Source organism: Bison bison, unplaced genomic scaffold (genome assembly GCF_000754665.1).
Source record: "Bison bison bison isolate TAMUID 2011002044 unplaced genomic scaffold, Bison_UMD1.0 scf7180017864472, whole genome shotgun sequence".
Taxonomy (NCBI): Eukaryota; Metazoa; Chordata; class Mammalia; order Artiodactyla; family Bovidae; genus Bison; species Bison bison.
Window position 1 is genome coordinate 13,343,628 of NW_011495033.1, and position 25,312 is coordinate 13,368,939.

Genomic DNA, 25,312 nt, shown 5'->3' on the forward strand with positions numbered 1-25,312 from the left:
TCACTGCAGATGGTGACTGCAGACATGAAATTAAAAGACGCTTACTCCTTGGAAGGAAAGTTATGACCAACCTAGATAGCATATTCAAAAGCAGAGACGTTACTTTGCCAACAAAGGTCCGTCTAGTCAAGGCTATGGTTTTTCCTGTGGTCATGTATGGATGTGAGAGTTGGACTGTGAAGAAGGCTGAGTGCCGAAGAATTGATGCTTTTGAACTGTGGTGTTGGAGAAGACTCTTGAGAGTCCCTTGGACTGCAAGGAGATCCACCCAGTCCATTCTGAAGGAGATCAGCCCTGGGATTTCTTTGGAAGGAATGATGCTAAAGCTGAAACTCCAGTACTTTGGCCACCTCATGTGACGAGTTGACTCACTGGAAAAGACTCTGATGCTGGGAGGGATTGGGGGCAGTAGGAGAAGGGAACGACAGAGGATGAGATGGCTGGATGGCATCACCGACTCGATGGACATGAATCTGGGTGAACTCCGGGAGTTGGTGATGGACAAGGAGGCCTGGCGTGCTGAGATTCATTGGGTCGCAAAGAGTCGGACACCACTGAGCAACTGAACTGAACTGAACTGAATAAGAACACAATTTTAAAGATCAGCATTAAATGTGTTATGATATATATGTTGAAAAAGGACCTAAGACTAATACATATGGTATGATTTTAGTTTTTATTAAAAAAAGTTATCCATACAAAGAAAATAGTCTAGAATATGGTGGTTATTATCCTACTTTGGGGAGCAGATGTGTGTGGGTTTTCACTTTTTAATACTTCTGGAAAGTGTCAATCTATAAGCCTTAACACAATATGTAAATATGCAAACCTGGAAATAATAACAAAAGTAATGAGCCTAAGACAACTTTGTTACTAAAAACATAAAAAATGTTTGCAACATCACTGATTTAAGAAATAAAGCGACAAAACTGTTGTAAATTTATTTGCATAGTGAAAATAAAAAGCAAACACAAGGATGTATTCCAAAAGTGTATCAAAACAACTAAAGTATCTTCCTTGGATATAGTAATATTCCACAGTGTTAAGTAAGAACAAACAAAAACAAAAATCTTATATCTGACAAACTTATTTGTGACTCATGAATTAAAACATTAGTACTCTCAGCCAAGTTAAAATGTGGCAACTGGCAACAACCCACCCCAACTATTCTTCACCCGCAAAATAAATAAAAGTTGGGACTCCCTCCTGGCTCAGTGCTAAAGATTCCGCCTGCCAATGTAGGAGACACGGGTTTGATCCCTGATCTGGGAAGATCCCACACGTTGCAGGGCAGCTAAGCCCATGCACCACAAGTACTGAGCCTGTGTTCAAGAGCCCAGGAGCCACAACTACTGAAGCCCTTGTACCCTAGAGCCTGTGCTCAGCAACAAGAGAGGCCACGGGTATGAGAAGCTTTTTACCACAACCCGAGAGTAGACCCCACTTTACACAACAAGAGAAAAACCTGCGAAGCAATGCAGACCCAGCACAGCCACAAATAAACAAACAAATAAGCATTTTTTAAAAAGTGAAAAGCCTCATAAAACCTCTTATCTTAACCTGGGGAGAAGTATGTAGGGACAGATATACCTATACACTGAAATCTATAGTAAAAGTCACAAAATGGATGGATACTGTTTAAAAAGGCATTAAAGACAATAAAGAAAAGAAAAACCCAATGTAGCAAGAAAAAAATTTTTTAATCAGTTCTTCATTTCTTGTTGCCTTAACCTGTATGAAAATGTTGCTATATTGGCTTACAGTAAACAAAGCACTAATCTCAAAGTCAGAAAACTGGTTTGAGTATTAGCTCTGAGATTCCTGAGTGTTTCCTATTCAAATTGGGTAAAAAATCTTCTGCATCATGGTTGTCTTGAGGCACTTCATTCAAGTGCCTTATAGATAGATTCTCATGAAATTAATCAAAAGAAAATTGATAGGGAAAATGACAAAATTGTTAGGGATGAGTTACTTTTATTAAACTATTTTACTTATTATTTCTAGTTTATATATGTTAACTATATATGGGATGTTAACTGTAGTTAACTAGATGTTAACTATAATTTGGGATATAAATTTTAAATAAAATGTTCATGAAGAGTATATAATTTCTGATGCTGTTCAGTCGCTAAGTTGTGTCTGACTCTTTGTGACCCCATGGACTGCATGATGCCAGGCTCCTCTGTCCTCCCTTATCTCTGGGAGCTTGCTCAAATTTCTCACTAAAGAACATGAAACAGAGGTATATATTTTGTTTACTTGATTTTTTAATACAAGCAAGTATGAAATTAGGGAGTTTACCCTAAAATAGTGATGGTAATTATTGGCTTTATAGGACAAAAACAGTTAAACCTCATAAGCATCAGAAGTGTTGTGTACAATTTAAAACAAAGTAGAATTAGAGAAGATCTATTCTAAAAGTAATCAAAATAATTATGGTCGTAAGCGATGAAGGAAAAAGATTACTATGCTAATGGTAGATAAAGATTTAGAGTCTTCAAGATGCAAAAGTCTTTAAGAGCTCAAATTACATGAATAAGATGAAGCATGATTTACTTCATCAAATTCTAGAAGACCTGAGTTTTTGGAAGTTGACAAATTTATAGAATGCATTATTTACAACCCAAGTATCAAAAAAATGTGAAGAATGAAATGCCTCATCCAGCTAAGGCTCTACTCAAGGCAGGGAGTTGCTATGTAGGGATCCATGAAAGGTATCACATAGAGTGAGACAAGGAACTCATTCTTTTTGGAAATAGCAATTCCATTTGTACACAATTAAAACTCACAAGAATTTTGAGCCAATATGAAAAAAAAATTGAGCCAATGTGGGCCTCAATAAGCTTTCACTGGCTAATTCTAAGACAAAGCTTTACAGTTTCTCACATGAGTATATCCTCCTGCCACAGGAGAGACAACTTTTTAATATCCGACAGGCTCATCACTTCCCTCTTTCTAGGAACCATGTCTAAATTCCTTTTCTACAATTGCTCACATTGCATGATGTCAAGATCAATTATCACCTCATTCTCCCTCCTAGAGAAATTCTAGTTGTACAGTAAGCTTTTTATGTCAAGATGACCACATAAGACCTTTGCCCCTGGGGGAGATTAAAGACAACTGCAAATTCTTTGCTTACGCCTCGAATGGACAGGCGGGTCTAATTTCCCTTTCTCAATCTGCGCTGGCTTTAGTGATCTACTTTGCGCCAACACGGTGGCAAAGCGACTAGGATTCCCAAGGTTATGTCACAGGAAAATGTGCATCTTTCAGAACACTTGCCAGAACTCAGGTGCCATGACATGAGGAAATCCAAGAAGCCCCATGAAGAATAACTTGAGGTCCTAAACCAAAAGTCCCACTGAACTCCAAACCAACAGCCAGAATCAACTTACCAGTTACATACGTAAACCATCTTGGAAGTAGATACTTCAACTGACAGTCAAGCTATTTTGCCCAAATTCCACAGCTGTGAGCAATATAAGCTATTCTTGTTTCAAATCACTAAATATTGGGGTGGTTTATATACTCAGCAATAGATAACTGGAACACCTTTTATCTCAATAATAACCCCAAACAGAAACACTGAGCTCTGTCTTTGATGAAACTAGCATTAATTAATTAAGACAAGGGCAGATGGAAAGAAAATATTCTATCTGAGAGCCTGCAGTGAAAGACAGGGAAAAGAAGCAAAGTGATTTGTATCAATACTACAGAACTGCACAATGGATCACCATCAGAACTGCAGAAGAAATGAGGATAGGGCTGAAAGCAAGGAGACAGTATAAATAGTACTTTGCACTATGAGACGACTTCCTGCCCCAGTCCTAAAGAACACATCAACCATGGTCTCTAAACAAAGAAAACCAAGGGTTCTGGACTCAGGACATTTGTGCAGGCACTGTCAGACTTACCACAAAGGAGGTTAAGTGAAAGTCTACTCAGTAAATGAGGATCTTTAACCTGCCTTCCACAGCTTAGCTTTAGAATGTCAAGGGCAAGGTTTATAATCCCTAGGCAAGAAAACAGAAGACCCATCACTAGAAAAATTGAACTATCCCAAAGGAAAGATGGATAGGAACAGATACACAGAGGTTCCAATAAACCAGGTGGCCGGCCACTCCTGTACCTTGCCTCAACATACAAAGTCCCCATTCAGCTTTATGTGCTTTATTTTTATATATAATATAAATAGAAAAAGAAGGATCACCAGGCTTTGGGGAAAGCTTCCAACAGGAAACAGAACAGACAAAGGGGAAAAAAAATGCCCAGAGTACTGAAAACTTGAAGAAACTAAATATCTTCAAAAAGATAAGCCATTTTGGGGGAAGTATAATACAAATTGCTTTTTCAAAATAAATACATGACAGTGGGAAAACATTTTAATATTAAATTATAGAAGAAGAGTTGAAGAAATTGGATACAAAGTCAAATGAGATAAATATTAGGAGGAAAATTATAAAGAAAAATAAAAAAGATATGATATAGATACGATTATCAAAATAATAAATTCCAGATAGTAAGACTAGAGAACAAAGATGGCAAATTGACACACAAAAAAATACAAGAAAGTTTCCCAAAACTAGAGGACACTAGGTTGACAAGTTTCCTGAGTGCCCAGCAGAATAAATTTTAAAAAGACCATATCTCAGACTTCCCTAGAGGCCTGGTGGTCGGAGTATGCAGGACAACGCAGGGGATATGGGTTTGATCCCTGGTCTGGGAAGATTTACATGCCTCGGGGCAACTAAAGCCCATGCACCACAGCAACTGAGCCCGAGCTGCAACTACTGCAGCCTGCATGCCCTACGGCCTGTGCTCTGCAACGTGAAGCCTGTGCAAAACTAGAGAGTAGCCCCTGCTCACTGCAACTAGAGAAAGCCCATGTACAACAATGAACACCCAACACAGCCAAAAAATAAAAGAACAATAAAACTCGAGTTCTGATTAAAAAAAAAAAAAAAAGACCCCTATCTCAGATAATGAATTTAATAGCTTCTACAGAAAAAAACCAAAACAACCAAAAAGACTAACCACAGAGAGGGCTCAGCATGGCATTGGGCTTCCCTGGTAGATCAGGTGGTAAAGAATCCGCCTGCAATGCAGGAGACCCAGGTTTGATCCCTGGGTCGGGAAGATCCTCTGGAGAAGGAAATGGCAACCCACTCCAGTATTCTTGTCAGGGAAATCCCACAGACAGAGGAGCCTGGTACAGACTGTGAGGTCCCAAAACAGCTGGAGAAGACTTAGCAACTAAACAGCAAAGTCAAGAAAGAGGAAGATAAGGGATCTAAATCAGGAGAAAAATAAGAGTGCAGAGGGTTTTTTAAATAAAAAAAAAAAACAACACCAAATACAGACTGGAGTAGGAGCATGCAGGAATCCAGAGTGATGACCCCAAGAAAAAAACAGAATTGATAAATTAATTTATGTCACCAGTGGAAAGTGATGCTGGAAGAGTTTCACAAAACTGGTAGAAAGAAGAGACTGAAGAAACTATACGAGTGAAAAAATGATTTGACTTCAACTTGCTGATTTTATACAGATAAAAGGTTTTGATATGTTAAATGACATGTAATAATTAGTGTCACAAAGGACAGAGGTATCAGTTACCACAAATGGGGATACTCAACCATCTATGGACATTGTTTCAGTAAATGGAATTTACTAGCGGTGCTGCCATTCTGAGTTCTGGTTTCAGCCTTACTTCTAAGCATGTAAAACTAGGGAAGTTAACCATTTCTACAACCAGTGTATTCTTTTGGAAAACTTCTGTTAGCCTTTGCCCTGCTTCATTTTTCCAAGGCCGAACTTGCCTGTTACTCCAGGATCTCTTGGCTTTCTACTTTGGCATTCCAGTCCCCTATGATGAAAAGGACCTTTTTTTTTAGTGTTAGTTCTAGAAGGTCTTGTAGGTCTTCACAGAACTGTTCTGCTTCTTCAGCATTAGTGGTTGGGGCATAGACTTGGATTACTGTGATGTTGAATGGTTTGCCTTGGAAACGAACTGAATCATTCTGTCGTTTTTGAGACTACATCCAACTACTGCATTTTGGACTCTTGTTGACTATGAGGGCTCCATTTCTTCTAAGGGATTCTTGCCCACAGCAGTAGATAAAATGGTCATCTGAATTAAATTTGCCCATCCCCGCCCATTTTAGTTTACTGATTCCTAAAATGTCAATGCTCACTCTTATCATCTCCTGCTTAACCACATCCAATTTACCTTGATTCATGGACCTAACATTCCAGATTCCTATGAAATACTGTTCTTTAAATCACTGGACTTTACTTTCACCACCAGACATATCCACAACTGGAGAAGGGGGTGACAGAGGATGAGATGGTTGGGTGGCATCACTGATTCAATGGATGCGAGGTCTGTGCAAACTCAGGGAGACAGTGAAGGACAGGGAAGCCTGGTATGCTGCAATTCATGATATCACAAAGAGTTGGACACAATTTAGTGACTGAACAACAACAACAAACCATTTCTAGATCTGCAGTTTTCTACAAAATCAGCTAAGAAGTTTTGCCTCATCAGCTATATTCACCTGACCTCTCAGTAACTGACTACCGCTTCTTCAAGTATTTCAACAACATCTGCAGGAAAACGCTTCCACAACCAGCAGGAGGCAGGAAATGCTTTCCAGGAGTTCGCTGAATCCCAAAGCATGGACTTTTATGCTACAGGAATAAACAAACTTCTCTCTCATTGGCAAAAATGTGTTGATTGTAATGGTTCCTATTTTGAATAATAATGATGTGTCTGAGCCTAGTTATAACGATTCAAAATTCAAGGTCCAAAATCACGACTACATCCGCACCAACCTAGTAACACTAAGATACAGGTTGATATATATATCAAAAAACTATATATAGTTTTTGCTCAGGTGTCAAAGGCCTCAGCCTTTTCCCCCCACAACAGTGGGTAAGTTTATCTTAATTCTCCCTTCTTAACTGGGGAACTAAGTTTCCTCTAAACATGGTAAACTATTATTTTTCAAACAAGTAATTAGACAGTTCTACTATTTTGGGCTCACAAGTGGTCCACCTATTTATCCCCCTTATTTATTCAGTGGTCTGCTCAGTAAGACTTATAAACACATAACGGACACATAATGTTTCAGCTCTTGAACCTCACTGGCTACATGAATTTATCCTGGTTTAGTCTGAGCTGTCTTGTTGACTCTTTCTCTGTTTCTCTAAGATCATGATTATAATCATTTTTTCTGGCTGTGGTGGGTCCTCATTGCAGCACCGGGCTTTTCCTAGTTGCAGTGCACAGGCTTAGCTGCCCTCCTCAGCGTGTGAGATCTCAGCTCCCCTACCAGGGACTGAACCTGCGTCCCTTGCCTTTTAAGGCAGAGTCTTAATCACTGGACCACCAGGCAAGTCTCTATAATTATTTTTTATGATTCAGCTTTTCTAAATATTTTACACTAAACCTTGTATGATCTTTTTTTTTTTACACTGGCAGTTTTCTTATTTGGAGAAACTATTAAAAATTTTACCTTAATCATAACCTGTTTAAGGGATAACTAGCTATTTCCCCCCCAATGATCTTACTTGTGCAGTCTCTGCATGTTCCAGCATTTCTTCAAATTCCTGATACTCTTCATCATCTGGTTCAGCACCTGAGAGGCGAGCTGCCCTGGCCATGAAATATGGAGGTAGCTCTCCAATTGCTGTACCGATACCCTACATAAAAAAACAAAACATTTACATGAGATTTTCTCAACACAGTGATGCGAAGCAGATTAAATCTTTAAATTTCAATATCACCAAAAGCATGTTAAGATGTATATATTAGGAAGGAAAAGACACGCTACATGATCAGGAGGACATGAGTTTGAATCCTGACCTTAATATGGATCTACACAATGCCTGGCCAGATGGCATACACTGAATTCTCAGGCAATCCTGGGTACATTGCAGATTGTAAATTAATGTTAGTCAGTTCTCCAGCATCTCTACTTATATCCTCTGCTCTTATTTTTACATCTCTTTTCATTTTATTAATTCTAGAAATAGCTCACAGTTTTCTAGACTTTTGAAGTATAGCTGATTTGTAAATTTAGTTTCAAGTGTATAACACAGTGATTCAAAATTTTTATAGATTATGTTATATTTAAAGTTATTATAAAGTTATTATTATTTGACTCTTTCATTACCCCTATAATCCTAGGCCTCCCCCTCATTACTCTTATAGTCCTATTTCCTAGCTTATTATTCCCCACATCAAACAGACTAATAAACAACCGCCTCATCTCCTTCAACAATGAAAACTTCAACTTGTATCAAAACATATAATGGGAACCCACAACACCAAAGGACAAACATGGACACTAATACCAATGTCCTTAATCCTATTCACTGGATCAACCAATCTACTGGGCCTACTGCCTCACTCATTTACACCAACCACACAACTATCAATAAACCTGGGCACAGCCATCCCCCTACGGCCTATTTTTCTTGTAGCTTATTTATTTTATACACAATAGTTTGTACCTCTTAATCCCCTATGGCTATCTTGCTCCCTCCTTCCCCTCTTCCCTCTCCTCACTGGCAACCTCTAGTTTTATCTGAAATTGTTTTGTTATAACCCCTTATTTTTAAAAATTTATACATAAATATATATTCATACACAGTTATTTTTGTCAGTCTTCCTACCTTTTTCAAATGATTTCTAATGAGCACTCGCTAGTATAGCTCTTAGATATATATTTTCTAGGAAATCTTCTTGTATTTAGGATGTTACTTTAATCCCAATAACAAATATTTTTTTTTTGTGCAGAGTTAACAAACTGTGGTCAGGAAGCCCCCTGAAATCTCAACATTAGGATGGATAAATTTTCACCACAGGAAAAATGTTGATTTCCTCAGGACATTGAGTGACTCATGTTTCAGTCACTTTGTGGATTCTTGTTTTTGAAGAGAATTTTTTTTTTCAATCATCTTAGGATATAAGGATGAAAACAAAGGTAAGCAAATGTAAAAGAATCAGGAACTTGGTTTGAACTTAAATGGCTTAAATACAGGATAGATAATAATGCAAGAGACCTATAGTACCCAGGAAAATTCTTAACTTGGAGCCACCCTTCTCTGCCCTGAATCATAGTGAATGAAAAAGCTTCGGTAGTTTTCAGAAGCAACTTTAGGTCTTTTTGTTTGCTCTGTCCTATGGCTCTGCCTGCTAATGCCCTGATAAGAATCCTCAAGGAACATTACCAAATTCAAGCATCCCGTGATCACAGTGCTATACTCCAGTGTGTAAAATCAACCATCTCCAAGTGTAACTGCATTATCTACATGTGAGCCAAGAGTTAGCAAGATAATATACTGAAGTGCCAAAAGAATAAGACTAGTTAAATATCTAGTTAAAGAACAGAGAAAGGGGAGAGACATACACAGAGAAAGGTCCTGGGAGAAAGCATAAATCATATTCTTTGAAACAAGAAAAGTTAACTTTGCCTCCTCTCGAGGATATTAGAGAATTAATTATTTTAAAAACTGGTAAATAAAGAGAAACAGTCAATTATTTATCCTGTCTTATCTATATGGAAGATAACTCAGGGTAACCAAATTGATGATAAGGAGAAGCTTCTCTTTACAAAAGTATTCCAGTCATTAACCAAAGAAAAAATGATGCAATTGGAATGCCCCCATTTTATAAACCCCAGTAAAATAATGGACTTATATAATAATGGTGTTAATATAAACAGATAGACAGCCAGACATTATTGCACTATGTACAGAATACACTAGACCATAAAGTATATTCTTGTAAAAAAATAATTTTCCCCCAAGCTTCTCAATCCAGCAATCAATTCACAGGAAAGACAGAAATATATTTAAATAACACCAACTGGAATACAAACAGTAAAATTCAGACCATGGAAAACTATACTTGACAAACAATCCAGTTTCATCAACCAATCCAAAGATATTGAAAAGAAAATGAAATAAATAATAAAAAAAAATTGAACTGTAATTGGGTAACAGATTTAAAGAGGCTATTTGTAAATTTTCTTAGGTGTGACAATGTTTTTTAAGTCCTAAGGTTGATATTTACAGATAAAATATGCTATGTTACCTGGGGTATGCTTCAAGGTAATTGTGAGTTGAGTGAGGAAGGGTCTAGATAAAACAGTATTAGCCACAAGTGAAAGCTGACTAGTGAAAGCTGGGTAGCCATTAGTGAAAGCTGGGTAATAGTATATTGAATTAATTATGTAACTTCCTGTACTTAAATTTTTTTATGACAAAAAGTAAGAAGAAAAGTTAATTGCAACATTTTATTCAAAACATGAACTTCTCCTCTTCTCAAATGTTCAACAGTTCTGAAAACAATCATATCATTCAAACTCACAACAAATTTTCTTAAAGTTAAAAGGAAGTAATAATGAACTGAAATGAAATCAAGACCTACAAACTATTCTATACTTAGTTGATCATTTTCATTGTTACATTTTAATAATTCTGTTCATGTTTTCCCATATTAGCAAGGAGATGGTGATCAGGAGCTAGTATTCTACTTTTTATGCATGTAAGTAAAAAGGAAATATAGTCTTCCAGACAGGTCCCCTCAAGACACATTATATTCTAAACACAGAAGTTGGATACTGAAGTCCCATAATTTCATGATTCTTACAAAACAATGTTATAATTCTTGCGAAGTCAACATAAAAAAAAACAAAACTAAATAAACTGTGGAACACTAAGTTTAATTAAGGGGAAGAAATGACTGGCTTCCTTATTGCAAAAGAAAGACAAGTGGTATTTAGTCAAGCAATAATTCAGAAAATCTTCTAAAAATTGTTGACTATATATCAATTTATTATCTTGAAGTTCCTGTTTCTTGAATTGGAGGAGAGTTTAATGTGCACAAAATATGCAAAACCAACAGAGAAACACAATAACTTCCCAGAGTGTCAATTTTATGAAAAGATTTTTAGGAGGAGAAAAGTCCTGAATTTTTATACTTTCAAAAATTTTGTCAAGTGGAATCACAAGTAAATTACAAGCATCTTGCTTTTCTGTGTTAGGAATTATAAGTTTAATGCTAAAAATCCAGGAGTAGAAAATTTTATATATGCTGACTACTCAGAAGTTATAGTAGTTTGGTATTATCAGTATGTTAATAATCTTAAAAAACAAAGTCTTTTTTCCATTAAATATTCTAACTACTACAAACATGAAACAGAGGTTAAAAGCCAAAGTTTGGAGGGTAACTTGGAACCATTGAGAAATTTAAGGTTTTTAGAGCAATGTTTAAAAAAATTATACCAATTCTAGTAAAATTATCAGATTGTTTTACAAACAAAAAGAGAGAGAAAATGTGCTTCCAGTTTCCCTTGAGGTCAGTTTTAAAATGAGTTCAGGAAGGAATGAAGTTCTGATATATGCTCCAACACAGAGGAAACTTGAAAACATTACGCTAAGTGATGTAAGCCAGACATGGACAGATACTGTGTGAATTTCATTTATATGGGGTATAAAGAATAGGCAATTTCACAGAGGCAGAAAGTTCAAAATTACCAGGGGCTGGGGAGAGTAGGGAACGAGGAGTTATTGTTTAATGGGTGCAGAGTTTCTGTTTGGGGATGACAAAAAAATTCTGGAAGTAGATATTGATGATGGTTACACAACACTGTGAGTGTACTTAATGCCAATAAATTGTGTACATAACCTGTTATGTATATTTTACCACAATAGGAAAAAAAAACCAAAACCATGAATTAACTAATAAATTAGTTTACACCTCCTCACTTTATACCTTATTATCTTAAAGGAGTAAAGTGAGGTAACAGGCCAGTGGTATGACTGAGAGACTGAGCATATCTTTACATATTCATTGAAACATTGCTGCTTCATGGAAATTTCCCCTGAATCACAGACTAGGAAAATATCTTTGTATTATGCAATAGATTTCTCCCTCATAGCACTTATCACAATTAGTTTAAATACTTATATAATTTTCCCACAATACATATATATACATTTTCCCATAACTATTTCCCTTATTAGAATATAAAGCTCCATGTTAAGTTTCACTCACTGTGAATTTCCAATACTTGGAAGCTTAATAACTATTAATGGAATTTGAAATAATAAATGAAAAGAAAATTTATGAAGCATTACACAGAATGGGTGAATTTAACTCAGATGACCATTATATCTACTACTGGGGGCAAGAATCCCTTAGAAGAAATGGAATAGCTATCATAGTCAATAAAAGAGTCCAAAATGCAGTACTTGGATGCAATCTCAAAGATGACAGAATGATCTCTGTTTGTTTCCAAGGCAAACCATTCAATATCACAGTAATCCAAGTCTATGCCCTGACCAGTAACACTGAAGAAGCTGAAGCTGAATGGTTCTATGAAGACCTACAAGACTTTCTAGAACTAACACCCCAAAAAGATGTCCTTTTCATTATAGGGGACTGGAATGCAAAAGTAGAAAGTCAAGAAATACCTGGAGTAACAGGCAAATTTGGCCAAGGAGTACAGAATGAAGCAGGGCAAAGGCTAATAGAGTTTTGCCAAAAGAATGCACTGGTCCTAGCAAACACCCTCTTCCAAAAACACAAGAGAAGACTCTACACATGGACATCACCAGATGGTGAATACTGAAATCAGTTAGACTAATTATATTCTTTGCAGCCAAAGATGGAGATGCTCTATACAATCAGCAAAAACAAGACCGGGAGCTGACTATGGCTCAGATCATGAACTCCTTATTGCCAAATTCAGACTTAAATTGAAGAAAGTATGGAAAGCCACTAGACCATTCAGGTATGACCTAAATCAAATCCTTTATGATTATACAGGCGAAGTGACAAATAGATTCAAGGGATTAGATCTGATAGACTGAGTGCTTGAAGAACTACAGAGAGAGGTTTGATCAAGGAGGCAGTGATCAAGATCATCCCCAAGAAAAAAAAATGCAAAAAAGCAAAATGGTTGTCTGAGGAGGCCTTACAAATAGCTGTGAAAAGAAGAGAAGGAAAGGCAAAGGAGTAAAGGAAAGATATACCCATTTGAATGCAGAGTTCCAAAGAACAGCAAGGAAAAAAAGCCTTCCTCAGTGATCAATGCCAAAAAACAGAGGAAAACAATAGAATGGGAAAGACTAGCGATCTCTTCAAGAAAATTAGAGATACCAAGGGAACATTTCATGCAAAGATGGGCACAATAAAGGACAGAAACGGTATGGACCTAACAGAAGTAGAAGATATTAAGAAGAGGTGACAAAAATACACAGAAGAACTATACAGAAAAGATCTTCACAACCCAGATAATCACGATGGTGTGATCACTGACCTAGACTCAGTCATCCTGGAATGTGAAGTCAAGTGGGTCTTAGGAAGCATCACTATGAACAAAGCTAATGGAGGTGATGGAACTCCAGTTAAGCTATTTCAAATCCTAAAAGTTGATGCTGTGAAAAGTTGTGCACTGAATATGCCAGCAAATTTGGAAAACTCAGCAGTGGCCACAGGACTGGTAAAGGTCAGTTTTCATTCCAATCCCAGAGAAAGGCAATGCCAAAGAATGCTCAAACTACCGCACAACTGCACTCATCTCACACGCTAGTAAAGTAATGTTCAAAATTCTCCAAGCCAGGCTTCAACAGTACGTGAACCGTGAACTTCCAAATGTTCAAGCTTGATTTAGAAAAGGCAGAGGAACCAGAGATCCAATTGCCAACATCAGTTGGATCATCAGAAAAGCAAGAGAGTTGCAGAAAACTACTTCTACTTTATTGACTATGCCAAAGCCTTTGACCATGTGGATCACAATAAACTGTGGAAAATTCTTAGAGAGACAAGAATACCAGACCACCTGACCTGCTTCCTGAGAAATCTGTACGCAGGTCAAGAAGCAACAGTTAGAACTGGACATGGAACAACAGACTGGTTCCAAATCGGGAAAGGAGTTCGTCAAGGCTGTATACATACTGTCACCCTGCTTATTGAACTTATATGCAGAGTACATCATGCAAAATGCTGGACTGGATGAATCACAATCTGGAATCAAAGAAACATCAATAACCTCAGATATGCAGATGACACCACCCTTATGGCAGAAAGCAAAGAAGAACTAAAGAGCCTCTTGATGAAAGTGAAAGAGGAAAGTGAAAAAGTTGGCTTAAAACTCAACATTCAGAAAAAGAAGATCATGGCATCTGGTCTCATCACTTCAAGGGAAACAGATGGGGAAAGAATGGAAACTGTGACAGACTTTATTTTGGGGGCTCCAAAATCACTGCAGATGGTGACTGCAGCCATGAAATTAAAAGATGCTTGCTCCTTGGAAGGAAAGTTATGACCAACTTAGACAGCATATTAAAAAGCAGAGACATTGCTTTGCCAACAAAGATTCGTCTAGTCAAAGCTATGGCTTTTCCAGTAGTCATGTATGGATGTAAGAGCTGGACTATAAAGAAAGCAAGAGCCAAAGAATTGATGCTTTTGAACTGTGGTGTTGGAGAAGACTCTTGCAAGTTCCTTGGACTACAAGGAGATCCAACCATTCCATCCTAAAGGAAATCAGTCCTGAATATTTTTTGGAAGGACTGATGCTGAAGCTGAAACTCCAATCCTTTGTCCGCCTGATGCAAAGAAAAGACCCTGATGTTCAGGAAGATTGAAGGTGGGAGGAGAAGGGGATGACAGAGAATGAGATGGTTGGATGGCATCACCAAATCAATGGACATGCGTTTGAGCAAGCTCCGGGAGTTGATGATGGACAGGGATCGTAAAGAATCGGACACAACTGAGCAACTGAACTGAACTGAACACTAGTGATACAGACAAATTGTGAAGTATCAGAAAGATACAAACTGAAAAAAGGTAACCCATTGATCAGCAACACCAAACAATTCATTTTAATGGGCTCCAAAGACCTATATGAACAGACTTAAACTGAGGTTAACACTGATTTTTATAACTGGAAGTACATATTTCAAGGATTTTACTGATTTACTATATTTATAATGAGACAAAAAATATGGATGTGAACACAAATGAGATCAATTTTATGAAAGGATAAAATATAAAAAATATTTCCAGTATTTTTCTTCACCCAAATGGAAACTGTTACCCCATTAAGCATTAACTTCTCATTCCCCACAATGCTGGTAATCTCAAATCTACTTAAAAAAAAAAAAAAAAAAAAAAACTACCGCTTCACGGAGCTTATTTTTAAATTAACTAATTATTAATAGGTATTTAATTTTTGGCTACGCTGGGTCTTCGTTGCTGTGCACGGGCCTTCTCTAGCTGCAGCAAGCAGAGTTTACTCTCTGTTGCAGCGGTCTCTCTCATCTAAGGGCACGGATCCAGGCGCGTGGGCTTCAGCAGTCGCAGCACACGTGCTAAGTTGTTGCCGCACGTCGGCTTAGGTTGCTCCATGGCGTGTGGGGTCTTCCTAGGCCAGGGATCAAATCCACATCCCTTGCATTGGCAGGTGGATTCTTAACCGCTGGACCACAAATGAAGTCCATCCAAATCTATTTTTTGTCTTTATTAACAAATCTGAATTATCTTGATAGTTGATTTAAGTGGAATCATACAGTATCTTTCTATGTCTAGATTATTTTATTTACCATGTTTTCAAGGTTCATCTACATTGTAGCATGTATAAAAACCTCATTGCTTTTTATGTCTGAGTAATATTCTGTGTATATACTACACTTTGTTTATCCATTCATCTATTGAGGGTACTTGGGGTTATTTCCTCCTTTCTGATAATATGAATAATGTTGCTTAACAGTGAACTGGAAGTTTCTATACTTATATTTGAGTCCTGGTTTTCAGTTCTTTTGGGTATTTACATTAGAAGAAGGTCACAGAGTAATTCTATGTTTACATTTTTGAGAAACTACCAAACTCTTTTTCACAGCAGCTGAATCATTTTACATTCCCACCAGCAACCTAGGAGTTTTCCAGTTTCCCCACATCTTCACCAATACTCATTACTCTTTTTAAAAGAATAATAGCCATCCTAATAGGTATTCCCTTATGGCTGGATTTGTACTTCCCCAACACTACTGATGTTGAGAATTTGTGTACTTACTCGCCATTTGTGTCTTTTCCTTGGAGAAGTGTTTATTCAAGTCCTTTGCCCATTTTTTAATTGGGTTGTTAGTCTTTTTATTGTTGAGTTGCATAGTTCTTTAAACATCCTGAATATTAAATCCTTATCTGATATATGACTTATAAACATTTTCTTCCTTTTTGTGGGTTCTCTTTTCACTCTCTTGATACTGTATCCTTTGATGTACAAGAGGTTTAATTTTAGCAAAGTTCAATTTATGTATTGTCTTTCTTTTGTGGCCTCTACTTTCAGTGTCTTATTTAAGAAACCACTGCCAATCATTATGCAGATTTGTCTCTATATTTTCTTCTAAGCATCTTAGAGTTTGAACTCAAGTTTAGGTCTTTGATGAATTTTGAGTTAATTTTTACATATGGTATAAGGTAAGGATCCAATCTTTCTCTTTTGCAAGTGGATATTCAGTTTTCCCTGGGATTCCCTGGTGCCTCAGTGGTAAAGAATCCGCCTGCCAACGTAGGAGATATGGGTTTGATCCCGGGAAGATCCCCTGGAGAAGGAAATGGCAACCCATTCCAGTATTCTTGCTTGGAAATCCCATGGACAGAGGAGCCTCTGTCCATACACATAACCTCTGTATTCAGTGCAGAGGTTACAAAGAATCGGACACGAGGTAAGGGACTAAACAACAGTAACCATATGCAGTTTCCGCAGCACCTTTTGTTAAAAGGACTGTCCTTAAAATGGTGAAAACAACAGGAACCAATTTAAACACAACTTGATATGTGCTACATTTATTGTCACAAAAGACAGCTTCAAAGAAGGGAATATGAAGAACAGACAAACAGACAATTAATCAGCGTTTTTTTGACATTCTTGTAATACTACAAGCCAAGCCTAATGCTGACTGTTGTGAGGGTAATACATTCAATTTAAGGTACAGTCTGAATTTTTTTGAGAAACTAAAAATTTATTTGGGGAAGTAAGCCACTACACCAGCCAATTTAAATAATTTGAGGCATGCATGGAGCCAGGCCAAATAAGCGCTTCAGATAATACACACCATGGGAATTTGGAAGAGGCAGTTATCACTGCCAGCTGGGATGAAAATGTCTTTGTTGGCGTTAGTGTTAATTGAGCCACGTAAACCATTTTGAAAGAACAAAAGAAAAACAGAAAACTGAAGTTTATATACATACCCCCTTTCTAGCATGTTCCGAGTAACTAGTTATTTTATTAACAGCTTTTTATCAAAGGAGTAATGTGATGAAATTTATAAAACATATGCAACTAGTACAATGAATCTGTTTCCAGTATTTTTAAGACAGTAACAGGAAATATGACAATTTTTCCTGTTTTTCATATTCAACAAATTCAATATATGGCATTTCCCTTTTAATTCTTTTAAAGCACAACATAACCTCTAACATTTGAATGTTTCAAACTGCCTCTCCTGTGGGCACTGTATTCATCTTCACTTTAAGGCATTTAAGAGAAGTGTTTCACATTTCCTATTTTGTAAGAAATTGTTAGAGGGAAAAAGTTCTAGGGAACATAAAACTTAATAATTCCAAATAATAAATTAAAAAGTAATTCAAATGGTAATAGGAAGTCTTTAGCAACTGAGCTATTCCTCAGTGATAGACACCTGAATGAATTTAGGCATATAAAAAAATGCTTTGTGTAGATATACAGATTAAAATACATTTATCATTGATCACATAGTTCAAAATTTCCCAAAATATATTAACCAAGCCATAAAAAGAATAATTGATACTACTGAAAGTAAATCATCATATAGTTTGATCTCACCTCAAATACAGTAAAGCTTAGTTTATTAAGAAATTTCTGACCTTACTTTAGTATTACAACAACTCAGAAAATGAAACTAATCTTCTAAAACTAAACACAGGGTATTTAAATCTAAGAGAGAGACATATAATACTTACCAAGTTTGGATTGATATATAACCATTTGCTATGTGATTATCATATTTTATAAACATCAGTAAAACTTTACAAAGTAATATATTTGCATCATTTATATTCCTTTTCCCTGCTATTGACTCCTTGGCATCAATACCTGGTGGTACCTATAGTCTCCTGCCTTCCTTCTGCATGTTATTCACAAAGAGAAGCTCTAGAGATTTCTTTTCCATGGAAGTTAGGTAGTTGGTGACTTTATCAATTATTTACTGACTTGGTATATGTTTGGATTCAATTTCAACAAGGTACAAAGAATCAAGACAGTGAGGTTAATTTTAGGTAAGCATGAAAATGGACATCTTACCCACATGCAGGCCTCAATCCTAACTTTTGAGATGATGCTCCATAAAGAAATGGTTCCTTCAGTGCCCTCTTCATCTGGGCAAATAATCTGATCAGGATAAGGTGGTTCAGGGAAATTAACTGAATTGCACTCATAAGCAGCTAATGTAACTGAAGCTATATGTGGACCCTACCAAAAAAAAAAAAAAAAGAGAAAACTTTGATGAGAAATATTAAAGAAAAAGGAATTATGATGTTATTTTAATGTTACCTTAATCACCACACATTAATAGAAAAATGTTAGCTTTTAAAGAACAAGAATTCACCCAAGTATTTCAAGATGCAACTGATAATTTGAAAAAATAATCACTCCCAGAATCTCTTCAAGGTTTATTTTTTAAAAAAACAATTTCAAATTTATGGGGATATAATTTACATATAGTAAGAGTCATTGTTTTAGATCTGTTGTTCAGTAAGTTTTGACAATTATATTTAGTCACATAATCAGGATACAGATACACAGCATTTCCTCAATGCAAAAAGCTCCCTTGTGTCCTTTTGTAGTCAACCTCCTTTCCCTAACACGAGTCTCTGGAAACCATGATTTCTCACTTGACTCTTATTTTATTTATCCATACATCTCATTTGTGAGAATGCTATCCCCTCTAAAAAACCTCCTGTGTCCCTATTCTTTTAGGCATACTTTGAAAATACTACTTTTTTCCTTACTTTAAAAAGTTGATACAGACACAGAAAAATAAATTTATGTTTACCAAAGGGAATAGTGGGGGGCAGGGCAGGAATGAGGAGTTTGAGATTAACATATATACACTACTATACATAAAACGCGTAATCAAGGACATGCTGTATAGCCCAGGGAACTATATTCAGTATCTTGCAATCACCTACAATGGAAGAGACGCTGAAAAAATATATACATACGCATGTATAACTGAATCGCTTTGCTGTACACTTGAAACTAACACAGCATTATAAACTAACTATATTTCAAAAAACAATAGTTGATGAAGTAACTACCTCACTGATCTTTCTCACTGAGATTGTAAAACAAAAATAAAATTGTGGAACCAGTACCAATGAATTTTTCTTTTAAAGTACTTTTTTTCTATGGAAGATTTTGTGCTGCTTTGTACCTATGTTTTGAAACATTATAAATTAATAATAATATATTAGATTAAAATGAATTAGTATTTAGATGTGTGATAAAGGTTTAAATACAATGGTTCTCAAATGAACATGTATGCCAATATGAGGTATCTGCATAATAATCAACAAGGGGCTTTGTTAAAAGTATTAATTCCTGGGTCCCCTAAGCATAAATTGATTCAATAAGTGGACATGGAAACATGTATGTTTTACACAAGTTCCTTTAGGGTTTCAAGTAGGTTCTTATAGTCTATTAAGGGTCAGAAAATAAGCAACCTCAGAAAAATCACTTAACCCACTCTTTAGCAAGGCAAAAGAATTAGATTCATTTGATGGCTTTATCTAGTTCCAAAATTAAAAAACACTAAATACAATCAAGCTAACAATAAAATCCATTGCTAATTTCCAAGGTTCTCATGAAGTGTGAGCTCTGGAAGCTGGATTTTCTTAACATGTTGCTCTAACATACATGATGCCAGTATTCACTTTAAAACATACTGTTGCCATAAGCATAACTTCCACAGCCAGATGTACTGACTCAGGTTCTGGCCTCTGCCTCTTACTAAGTCTTGTTTTCCTCATCTATAAAATGGTAATGATAAAACACCTTCAGGACCTACACTCTGGGGACACTGTGAGGTTTCAATTAGTCAATTTATATAAATATGCTTGACTTAGTGCTGGGCATATAGTAAGCCCTCAGAAAGTATTAGCTATTCACTGTTAAAAAGAAAAATAGTGTATTTGTAGAAAAAATTATACACACCCATATGGATGTATATATAGACACACATATAGTAAGTGATCTTCGGATTTAAAAAAGTCTTTTTAAACCACATGGTAAAAGAATTTGTGGTTCAAAGACAAACTGAATAAGATGTAGCAATGAGAATAAAACATTAAAGAACTCCGGTTGCTATCAAAATAAAAGGTAATATTAAGCAAATTTTTTTGTTGCATGTAATATGAAAAAGAAAGATATTCATAAATCTAAACTCCATTTCCCCCTAAATGCAGTGGCACTTTGTATTCAAATAAAAATCTATAAAAAGAAGGCCTACACTTGGCACTGAATCAATTAACTATAAAGTTTTCCTCTGAGCCAAAGAGAAACCTATGTGAATTTTTAGTCTGTTCCTCTTTTTCTTGAGTTTTAATTCACAGAAAACTATAAATAGTAATAATAAGTTTAAAAATAATTATAGAATTTTTTAAAAAGGAATGGTATATTTTTTGAGAAGCTGTAATTAATCATGAAATATACAGCTGTTTCTCTGAATATTATTATGTGCATAAAAGATATTTCACAGTTACAGAAAAAGGAATTATTTTGTGATTCTACACATACACACACACACACACACACACACACACTAAAGTCTGTAGAATTCAGAGGAACTGAATTTCTTGTTGTACACTTACAGACAAGCATCAGACATAATTAAAAAAAAAACCTGTTAACTTCACATTCACTGTTTGAAAACACACAAGAGAAATGTGATACTACTTAAGGCAAAACAAAAGAAATTCAAGAGTTTGTTCATGATATCCCTACACAACTATCCTCTAGAAATGAACTCTAGGAGAACACAACTTGAACTTAGACACTAAAATAATGAGATTTCTGGGATACAGAGGAAGGAAAAAAACTACATTTCTATTTCAGAAATATAAATAAAATATGCACCTCAACTGATTAAACAGGTCATTCAACAAGATAAAAGGCTTATTCACAGTTTTAAGTGATTCTAAAAAGGGAAAATTTTCAGCAATCTGTTGAAAATATTTTCCCTAAAGAAAGGATGGTTCACACAATTAAACTGATATATACTTTCCATAACCACACTTATAAGTCATGATTACTCAGCCTTAGTGGCAGATGTGGTGGTTCCCAGACAAAATGAACATGAATAACTCAGCTTCTGGTCTGTTGCTCATTCTCAAGACCCCATTTAGCCTGTACCTCGACATTTTAGTTTAAGCTATGTTAAGTGATAGCAAGCCTCAAAAGTTCTTTTTAACATTACAGGTTAATAGTTCCTAAATATAATGGACTTGACTGAAATAAATATTAGTTTACATGAAGAATCCAAACACAAAAACCAAAAGACGATCATTTTGATTAAGAGAATTTTAACAGTTACACGTATTAAATTACCTTTTACGTCAATTTTCTAAAACGTACAATTTACTACAATGTTATCAAACATAAAAGAATCACATGTAAGCCATATTAAATGAAGAAACGAGGGATAAAGACAAAAAGCTACAGTATAAGCAGCAAAGGCTACCTGGAAAGATTCACCGCAAGACATAAAAGTAATACCATGTGTACTGAGCAGGAGGTTCCAGCTCTCATGCGAGTAGGCAAGTATTGATATGCATGGACTAGAGATTCTGGCCTGTGGCTAAGGGTTTTCTGCCTTATATCATGAAGTGACTGGAACAGATGTTCACTCCTACACAAAACAATTGGAATCCTTACAAAATACAGGGAACAATTCTGTTCAGACGTTGTACCACAGGCAGTCCGGTATTTCTTGACTGCTGAGAAAAGGATACAGATGCAGAAGCCCTGTGACGACTCTGCTTCCCATGTGTAGACACACTGCGTGTCTGCAGCAAAACCCACAGTGCAGGGGGCTTCCCTGGTGGTCCAGTGGTTAGGACTCTGAGCTTCCAATGCCAGGGTCCTGGGTTCGATCCCTGATTGAGGAACTAAGGTGCCACATGCTGCAGAGCAACTAAACCTGGGCACCGCAACGACTGAGCCTGTATGCTCTGAAGTCCCCCGGCCACAACAAAAAGATCCTGTGTGCCACAACTAAGACCTGAGGCAGCCAAATTTAAAAAAAAAAATGCTTTTAAATCCATAGTCCATGGGACTTCCCTGGAGGTGCAGTGGATAGGAACTGGCCTGCCAATGCAGGGGACACAGGTTCAATGACTGGTCCAGGAATATTCCATATGCCACAGAGCAGCTAGGCCTGCATGCCAACAACTGAGCCTGAGCGCTGCAACTACTGAAGCCTGCGTGCCCAGAGCCTTTGCTGCACAGCAAGAGGAGCCACTGCAACGAGAAGCTGCACAACGCAACTAGAGTACCCCTGCTCGCCAAAACTACAGAAAGCCCGCACAAAGCAACGAACACCAGTGCAGCCAAAAAGTAAAATTAAGAATAAAATAAAATCTGTTGTCCAAAGAGGAAGACCCTAAGAAAAGCGTGGTAGTACTGCTGCATTGAGAAGAAAATTTGAGTTTGGGGGGTGCTGAGTGGTTGAAATCTGTGGGGCAGAATACTTAATGCAGAGAAAGGACTCTCCATTTGTGTATGGGGGTCCCCCCTGAGACTCTAGCATACAAAGCTGCATTGCATGCTATGTATAAGGCCTGGCAAAGTACAATTAGTGAGAAAAGAAGCTGAACAATTCCAAGACTTCACCCAGGGCTGGGAAACACCTGAACTCTGTTGAGCTAGAATGGAAAGACTTAGCATTCAGGGATGACCTTGGAAAGAACCTAGTAAAAACTAAATAGATCATAATAGAGGTTTTAAAAAGACTTAAATGGACCAAGCCAGCCCACTAGTAACTTAGTGCCCTCCAAAACAAAAAAACTGATACTCTGTAAAGGATGATGGCAAAATCCAAATAATCAACAACTTAATACCACAGTTCGGCATCTAATAAGAAATAGCTAGATATGGGAAACAGTTTGGAAAACATGACCCATAACCTGAAGAAACACTAGTCAATAGAAACAGACCCAGAAATGTTAGATATAATGGAATTAGCAGACAAGGCCTTAAAAATATTAGGTGGGCCATAACCCAGAAATAGTGGGTTTCTCTGTTATGTTATGGAAAAATCCAAATGAACTTTCTGGCCAACCCAATATGTTCAAAGATTTAAAGCAATAACGGGCAAATTTTAGCCCAGGGGCCAAATTCAGCCTACCACCAGTTTTACAGAGTTTCAAAGAAGGTAACCATGTATACATGGCTATACATATCACCTCTGGCTAATTCTCTGCCTCAAGGGTAACACTGAGCAGCTCTGACCTAGACGTTGTGTTCTATGAAGTCTTAAAACATTTATTATTTGGACATTTACAGAACTAGTTTGCTGATCTCTGATTTAAAGGAAAACATAAACACAACGCGGGAAGAAATACAAGTATAAATATAATAAAATGGAACTTCTAGAGCTGAAAATGTAATATCTGAATAGAAAAATTCACTCAATAGTCAACAGATTAGATACCACAGGACAAATATTAGAGAACTTGAAGACAAGGCAATAGAAAGTATGTGAACCAAAGGATACACAGAGTAAAGGCTATGGAGAAGTGAACCTCAGTAACCTGTGGAATAATACCAAACAGTCTAATATATATGTAACTGAAATTCCAGAAAGAGAGGGGAAAGTGTGTGTGTGTGTGTGTGTGTGTGCGCGTGCGCGCGTGCATGCATGTTGGTGAAGAGGTGGCCAAATATTTTCAAGATCTGATGAAAAATATCAATCCATCAACTCACAGATTTAAGAAATTCAACAAACCTCAGTCAGGATCAACGTAAAATAAAACACAAGCAAATTGCTGAAAATTATCATAATCACATCATAATCAAATTCTATAATTCAGCAAATCAAGAAAATCTTAAAAGCAGAAGGGATAAAAATAACACATTATATAGGCAATCTTGTTTCACTGCACTTTGCAGATATTGTGATCTTTACAAATTAAAGGTTTGTGGCAATCTTGTGTCAAGCAAATTCATTGGCTCCATTTTTCCCACAGCATTATTATTTAATTAAGGTATGTATATATATTTTAGGCATGTAATAGAGTACAATATATAGTAAACATAACTTTTAGATGCACTAAGAAACCAAAAAATTCGTAACTTGCTTTATCACCATACTCGCTTGTGCTCTGGAACCAAATCTACAATATCTCCAAGGTATGACTAAGTCATCTACAGGGAAATACAGATAGGGTTTTCTCATCAGAAACAAACCAAAAACCAATAGAATTACTTCTCTAAAGTGCTGAAAGGGAAAAAAAAAAAAATCTGTGAATCTAGAATTAAGGAAAAATATATTTCAACAATAAAGATGAAGTAATAACATTTTCAGATAGATAAAAGCCAAAAGAATTTGTTCCAGGAGATCTGCACTACAATAAATGTTAAAGGAAGTTCTCAGAAGAAAAGTAATAGCAAATGTAAACTTTACACAAAGGAGTGAAAAGCACTGGAAAGAGAGAACACCGTTTTTCCTCATTTTAAAATCTCTTTAAAAAAATAACTAGTTGTTTAAAGCAAAAACCATGACGTACGTCAGACTTCCCAGGTGGCTGAGCCATAAAGAATCTGCCTGCCAAGGCAAGAGATGAGGAGACATGAGTTCAATCCCTGGGTGGGGAAGATCCCCTGGAGGAGGGAATGGCAACTCACTCCAGTATTCTTACCTGGAAAATCCCATGGAGAGAGGAGCCTGTTGGGCTACAGTCCACAGGGTAACACAGAGTCAGACATGACTGAGCACACAAGCACACACACATATGACACACGCAGAAGTAAAATATAAGACAGTTCAGTCGCTCAGTCATCTCTAACTCCTTGCAACCCCATGGACTGCAGCATATGTAAGACAGCAAATATAAGACAACAGCATAAAGTATGGGAGGGAGAAAAGGGAGTATAACATTATAATGTGGTTATATTATATATCCTAAAAATAATACTCATTTCAAAAAAAGGTAAGAAAAGAATAAAAAACAGGTGGGGACCAGCAGTTTAAGGGTAGACTT

The 25,312-nt window shown here is 36.6% G+C and overlaps 1 protein-coding gene across 4 annotated transcripts in view; it reads right to left on the reverse strand.

The window, feature by feature from the left end:
• VMP1 (vacuole membrane protein 1) overlaps nt 1-25,312 on the reverse strand; it is a 127,140-nt gene that overhangs the window by 60,903 nt on the left and 40,925 nt on the right. For all 4 annotated transcript variants that reach the window (XM_010861612.1, XM_010861609.1, XM_010861611.1 and 1 more), the window contains 2 exons: nt 18,357-18,524; nt 7,570-7,701 (listed from right to left, as the gene is read on the reverse strand). In XM_010861612.1, the coding sequence (XP_010859914.1) occupies nt 7,570-7,701; nt 18,357-18,524 (300 nt within the window). The remainder of the gene's footprint in view (nt 1-7,569; nt 7,702-18,356; nt 18,525-25,312) is intronic.